The sequence below is a fragment of the Sinocyclocheilus anshuiensis genome, unplaced genomic scaffold (genome assembly GCF_001515605.1).
Source record: "Sinocyclocheilus anshuiensis isolate Anshui unplaced genomic scaffold, SAMN03320099.WGS_v1.1 scaffold508, whole genome shotgun sequence".
NCBI classification, from domain to species: domain Eukaryota; kingdom Metazoa; phylum Chordata; class Actinopteri; order Cypriniformes; family Cyprinidae; genus Sinocyclocheilus; species Sinocyclocheilus anshuiensis.
Genome location: NW_015555744.1, coordinates 1,465,825 through 1,472,874, shown reverse-complemented (window position 1 = coordinate 1,472,874; position 7,050 = coordinate 1,465,825). Strand labels below are relative to the sequence as shown.

Genomic DNA, 7,050 nt, shown 5'->3' with positions numbered 1-7,050 from the left:
TTCTTCGTTGGAACAGATTTTAATAAATTCAGTATTATGTTACATGCTCACCAATGGATCCTCTGCAGTGAATAGGTGCCATTAAAATAGGACTGCAAACATCTGACAGAAACATCACAGTAATTCACACGACTCTGAATTATTGTGATGCTTTTATCAGCTATTTGGACTCTTGTTCTGATGGCACCCATTCACTTTGTTGGTGAGCAAGACATGTAAAGCAACATTTTTACAAATCTTTTCTGACGAAACAAACTTATCCACATCTTACATGGCTTGAGGGTGAGTACATTTTGGTGAACTAGCCTATTTCTTTAACTGCAAGTCATTTTAATTGCGGAAAAAAGGCATCAGTTTCACATTATATCATTCTGAACACTAGCTTACCTTCTCCCTTCCCATATTTAGATGATGGAGACCAGGAGACTGCTTCAGAATAACCCAGTTCTCTGCATACAACTTGGGCTGCATGAATGGTGAAATCATCATCACACACAGTCCCCCACTCCCCTTCATAGAAGACCTCAACGCGCCCTTCGTTGTGCTTGCGTTTCTCTCCTGCCAGGCGTAGCTGTATCCTGGGTATATCTTTAGGAAGCTCTGGAGCAGTATAAAGGTCCTGTGCAGGTTCTGGGTAGCCCAGGAGGTAACCCAAGTGCTCATACTGTGCGTAACTGAATCTCCATACGCACAATAGTACAAATGACACAGACCAGAGGGCCAGCATAATGATAGAGGCTCAAAAGGTTTTTATGGCCTGCAAAAAACAAAAGAAGTGAAAGTGAAGCAATGGAAGTAGTTTCTATTGTTATTATTATTTAAAAGGCAGCACAGAAAGACATTATTGATGCTAAACAGACATAATTAATGCGCTTTAAGATTTCCAGCTAGTCATTTATCTGCACTTTTTTAATCAAAAGCACTTTTATCAAAGTCATGAGCTCAAGGGGAATAGCATGGGAATTCTCATCCATCACCAAATCAGCCCACATCAGAGAGCGCAATATTGAGGTCACAGAGACTTGTTTAGTCCACGCTGTGGCATGCTATTCATCTACATTAGCCACAACCTAAGCAGAAAAATATAAAATTCACTTTGAATACCAAGGAAAAGAATCATGTTCTTATCATAAAATACAGTTTAATTGAGCATAAAAGTTTGACAGATGACACTTTGATTGGATGTTAGATATTCTCTTTCAGTGACACAAGAGGATGTGCTGATGGAAGTATGGTAAGCATGAATAGATGAGGAAATTGGTTTCCTGAATGGGGGGAAAAACACTTCATGCAAAGTGGAGTGCAAAATTCAAATAGAAAAAACAGAAATACAGAGTGTTTAAGGATGTAAATTGGATCATAATTATTTAGGATTCTACACTAGTTTTACATCTTAAATCAAATAAGCAAATTTATGACATTGTGAAGTCTTTTGTACAAAAGGCCATTTTCAAATATATACATATATACATGGCTCATCAGGTTTTGCACGAACATGTGCAATGCTGTTTTTCCAATTCAGTTACCTCTAATTCTAATGCTGATCATATAATTTGACAATAAATATTATAAATAAATTATTACATTTAAAAAGCTAAATACATGCTAGGGTTCTCAAATATTTGAACCCCACTGTGCAGAAAAAAATTATTAATATAGTGAATCTTCAAGACATTTTGGTTCTACAGTACCCACTGGCATGTAAGCATCTGTCTTAAAAGCCAAAAAAAAAAAAAAAGTAACATGCTTCCAAGGGTTCCCTTAAGATTGCCACTCCAAGATAAAAGAGGCACTTCTACAAAAGCACTTTTTAAGACTTCCGCTCACTTTCTCAAACATACTCAAAAGTTATTGCCTGAAAATACATCAAAATGGTGTAGCCTGTAACATAAACTAAAACTAAATGCGTAAACTAAATTACACAAGCATAAATAAATCTTTCAAAATCTTTTCAGGGTCTCAGGATTGTCCAAATGCATGTGGCAAAGACACATGATGGACCCCAGAAGTCCCAATGAATTAGCCTTCTCTACAGCAGCCTATGTGGAGGTTCTTTTAAAAATGTGGTTGGTCTAAAGTGAATTTACGTAAAGCCCATCACACAGACAAAGGGGCATGTTCAGAAGTGTATTTGGTATAGGTTTTGTTCGCCAGGACAAGACCTATAGCTCCAAGCCATCTACAGCTTTGGAACTGCCTCACATTCCTGTCCTAAATACCTGGTTCTTGTCTTGTTCTATTTTGCACTTCCAGACAGCAAGTTCCCAGACCACCATGAATAGGATTCTGACAGGATTAAAAGGGTTCACATGTCAAGGGGTCACAGTCCTGTGTAATACTACCTAAACACAATAACCCAGTGTTACTACCTGAACCAAAAGCAAAGGCGCATACCCACTTTTGTAATGTTTATTAATAATGAATAACGTGAACAGGTTGTTAAAACATTTGAGTGTAAAAATGTGTAAAAATCCTATCCCACTGACTCAAGCATGACGTCATACATAACCATTAGCATTGTTTTTCTCTTTTCTATCTTACAAGGAAACGTGCAGTGTCAGGTAACGCATTTAAAGCGAAATATTCAGTACAACTACGATTATTTTCTTTGAAATAAGCAAAATTGCGATACAATATCGCGTAATAAAGCAAAGCAGAGGCAGTGGTTAGCTTACGTTTGCTGCGAGTGCAAGTTTCACAGTAGAACAGTCCTCCGAACGTGAATCTCTGCTTCTCTCAGCTGTTGCACCCCCTAAACTTTCACTGGTTGATCTCCTACAATTTCAGGAAAGTCGAAACAAAGTTACGCCTTGTTGAACTGCCCCCTCACGCCCACCACTGTTGGGGCTGGTGACCTCATGGACCTCCACATAACTGCAATTTTTGAGGAAACAGACATTATGTACGTGCCTAAAAGAAGTCTGTTGTTTTAAATCAAAAATAATAATTGTGATGGATTAAATAATTTCCTGGCCCGACAAGAGCACTTCGGGTTACTGTGGAGAGTTTTCTGGAGGAAGGGTGGCAAACTATTTCACTAATACTGTAGGTTGGTGTTGTTGCTTCTTTGTTAAAAATACATACACACGTTTTAGTGTATACAAACAATTTGGGTTGGGACGAATGTATTCCAGTAGTTAGTTAACCTCATAGTTATGCTCAATTCTTAAACAAATCATTTTTAATGCGATCTTCAATGAATCCGTTGAACCGGTTCACAAACCCGGACTGAATGATTCGTTCTGGATTCATGGCTAAATTCAGCCTAGCATACTACTATCCATTCATTCATTAGCTCTAATATTAATGCCATATAAAAATAATTCAGCAGAATAGAGTAGCCTATGGAATTGTGCTGTTTTAGCTCACATACGAAACATATTTCGGCAAAGAAATTTGGGCTAAATAAATTGTGTAGCCTACGATTGTTTATTGCCAATGCAATACAATTATTTTATATTCTATGAACTGAATCATGGCTGTAAACTGATCTGAATAAATAAAAGTTGATCAGGGAGCACGCGATGACGTAATTACGCATTGACGTAAAATAATAAATCTCTTTTTTGAACTGGTTCTTTGAAACGAAGTTCAAAATAATCGTTTCGCCGAAATGAGTCAGACCTCTCATCACTAGAACAGCTGTCTGTTCTCTTGTGGGATATTAATGTATGTATACTGCCATCTTGTGGATAACGGTCCACTTAGGCCGGGAAACAAAACTGTAAATTAATCCATAAACGCTAATTAGACTTCACTGGTCTGATATCAGATGTGTCAGGAGAGACACGATTTTCCACTTGCCTTATTTGTTTAATAATAAATATTAGAATGGTTTCTAAAAGGCCTGATGATTGAAAACAAAATATATATAAAAAAAAATAATAATACATGTCCCATAATATACATGACAGCAGTCACAGGGTGCGTCCGAAATCGCATACTGCTTAGTAGGTACTACATTTTGAATTTGAACGTACTACTCGACCGTTAAAAAAGTACGTTCTATATAGTATGAATGAGAGTAGTATGAATGGAATTCGGAAGCATCTCATCGATTTACAATGTTTAAACTTTCAATAAGTCAGCCGTTCACTTAGATCATGTTAAACAAGTGCAATTTAACCACAATGAACAACGTTTTTCCCTGAGGTACTTACACTTGAAAAGAGCCGCGTCGCCGCCTTCCGCCATTTTCGAATATGACGCCTCCTCTCCCGTGGCCTCATGGGATAGTAAAGTGTCCATCGTATGCATGCTACGGAATTCGGGCGGAAGTAGTAGGTCATCCGGGTACTTCTCGCCTACTGTTTTTCGAATACTATGAATTCGGACATACTACTCGCCTCACATACTGTTTTTCGCCTACTATATAGTATGGAAGTATGCGATTTCGGACGCAGCTGCAGTCTCCCTCCTGTATTTTCTTAGGCTCCTCCCCCTAGTCCTACTTCCAAGATCATTAGTCTCACCCTCTGCACTGTATCCTCACGCACTTCTCTGGTTGAAGGAAGGAGGGAAGGTTATTTCAGAAATGTTCAATTACAGGCAACTCTCTCATTAATGGATGAATTCCTGAAGTCTTCGGATATTAAACTCTCTGCAAATGTACCCCCGAAGAACGGATGCTTGATCAAAAGCCTTCATTTTTCAGGTTGCAGCCAGGGTAATAGGGACATCCCGGAAGATGGTAAACCAGACTGAAGGTTATGTCTCAGAGCTAATAACTCGCTCCACGACTGCTTGTCTGCTTTTCATTTTTGTGCTCTCCACCTTTCTGGGGAATGCTCTGGTGTGCACCGCAGTGGTACGGTTCCGTCATCTGCGCTCCAAAGTGGCGTATGTGTTTGTAGTGTCTTTGGCAGTCTCAGATCTCTTAGTTGCCTCTCTTGTAATGCCATGGAAGGCAGTCGCAGAGATTGTGGGTTTCTGGCCGTTCGGCAGTTTCTGTGAAGTATGGATAGCCTTTGACATCATGTGCTCCACCGCCTCCATTCTTAACCTGTGCATCATAAGTGTGGATCGTTACTGGGCTATTGCTATCCCACTGAGCTACGAGCAGAAAATGACAAGAAGAGTGGCATTTGTCATGATTGGAGTGGCATGGGCGCTCTCTGTTCTGATCTCATTCATTCCTGTGCAGCTGAGTTGGCATAAGAGTCTCCGCCATAAAGAAGACCTGGGAGAAATGGCTGAGAAATGCGATGCCAGTTTAAACCGCACTTATGCCATCACTTCATCTCTAATCAGCTTCTACATTCCTGTCTCCATAATGATTGTCACTTACACTCGCATCTTCCTCATATCGCAAAAGCAGATCCGAAAGATATCAATGCAAGAGTGCACCATTAAGCATGTTCAGTCCTGCCAGAGCTGCAGTAAAGCACCTGAAGAGAAGTTAAAAAGCTCATTTAAGAGGGAAACCAAAGTCCTGAAAACCCTGTCGATGATCATGGGTGTGTTCGTCTGCTGTTGGCTCCCTTTCTTCATTCTCAACTGCATGGTGCCGTTTTGTGACCCTGGCCTCCACAACGCCGGGAAGATCCCATGTGTCAATAAGACGACTTTCGATGTGTTTGTGTGGTGTGGGTGGGCGAACTCTACCTTGAATCCTGTAGTTTATGCATTTAATGCAGAATTCCGCAAAGCGTTCTCCAGCCTCTTGGGATGTGGGAAGCTGTGCTCTCGGAATACAGTTCAAACGGTTGACTTCAGTAATGAGCTGGTGTCTTACCATCGTGACTCCACAAACCTTCGAGATGCTCACCTCTTCGGTCACCCCTGTCTGCATCCGCACGCTGTCAGGGAGGAAAGTGATAAAGACGTGTGCTTTGATACAGTGTCACAGATGGAAGTCCCTTATGAGGCTGAATGCAACTTTGTATATGGGGAAAGGCCTCCTATGCTAAGTCATGGAGAAACAGAACTATCATTGGATAAAATCCTACCATTTACAAAAGAAGATGAGTTAGCGTCTCTTGAATGTGTGGCTCGTAATGAAAGCGAATCTCCTAGTATCTCTGGAATACTGTAATCTGTAAACATGCGGTGTGTTTTGAAAATAATTATACTTTTATGTATTAAACAAACTGAGTAAGACTATGAGTAATTGAACTGGCATAGACAACTGATTTGAGTGCCGTTTCTACACTACTCTGCTCATGAATCATTCAAAAGGTCACTCACTGTGAGGCAGAGATTCCATAAAGAGCTTTACGTATAAAGCTCATGATGCAGTACCAACTTATTTCTACATGAATAATGTGCAGTCTTTTTCAGTTAAATGTGTTAATGGAGGAAATAATAATAATCATATGTCTGTCAGCTTGAAGATTTGACTGAAAATGAGCAACACCTGACTTTGAAATGTCCTCTATTAACTCCAGAAAGGGAAAATGCACTGACAGACTGACAGGTTGACTGACGCCCCCCCCCCCTTCTGAGCATGGCATATGAGCTCAAATGAAAATATGAGATTAAGTGATTTCATGCAATTATTCTGAGAATCGACTATCTTTACTTATCGGTCTGTCATAACAGTTACCTCTTGTCTGAAAAAGCTTCTGTTCATTGAATGGATTTGTTCACATTAAGTCTACTCTGTTGGAGGCTGGGAAATTATTAAAGATAATGCAAGTGATACTGAAAAGATGTTAATGTATAAAAGGATAGTTGACACAAAATACAAAAGGGAAGTTGTTGTCCTGCAATACTTTATCTTAAGCTTTTTTAAGCAGCATTATGGTCATGTCTTTATTAGCTCATAATATTTGATGGACTACTTGGAATATTTGTACATTTGCCACTCCACATGACCATTTAAAGTGAATTAGTAAAGGCAAAAAAATGTAAAATCTAAATTGTGAAAAACATAAATCAAAATGGTGAAATCATGTCAAATTTCCATATATATTCATATAAATTTTAAGCTAAAACCTTGAAGTTGATTTATATATATAAATCATTTTGATTTATGTTTTTCACAATTTAGATTTTTAATTTTTTTGCCTTTACTAATTCACTATATATACTATATTCACTATATATATA

General features: G+C 39.0%; 2 protein-coding genes across 3 annotated transcripts in view; one reads left to right on the top strand and one right to left on the bottom strand.

Moving 5' to 3' along the window:
* LOC107673422 (lysyl oxidase homolog 2B) overlaps positions 1-4,274 on the bottom strand; it is a 29,332-nt gene extending 25,058 nt beyond the window's left edge. Inside the window, exons 1-2 of one of the 2 annotated variants that reach the window (XM_016467012.1) lie at positions 4,161-4,274; positions 388-757 (exon numbers count right to left, since the gene is read on the bottom strand). In XM_016467012.1, the coding sequence (XP_016322498.1) occupies positions 388-727 (340 nt within the window). In that variant the 5' untranslated portion in view covers positions 728-757; positions 4,161-4,274. Of the gene's footprint in view, positions 1-387; positions 758-2,675; positions 2,750-4,160 lie in introns of those variants that run through there. The other variant, XM_016467011.1, reaches the window with a different exon arrangement.
* A 413-nt stretch (positions 4,275-4,687) lies between these two features.
* On the top strand, positions 4,688-6,034 carry LOC107673378 (D(1) dopamine receptor-like). The gene has a single exon (XM_016466934.1). It carries the CDS (start codon positions 4,688-4,690, stop codon positions 6,032-6,034), a length of 1,347 nt encoding a protein of 448 aa, XP_016322420.1.
* Positions 6,035-7,050: the final 1,016 nt, after the last annotated feature.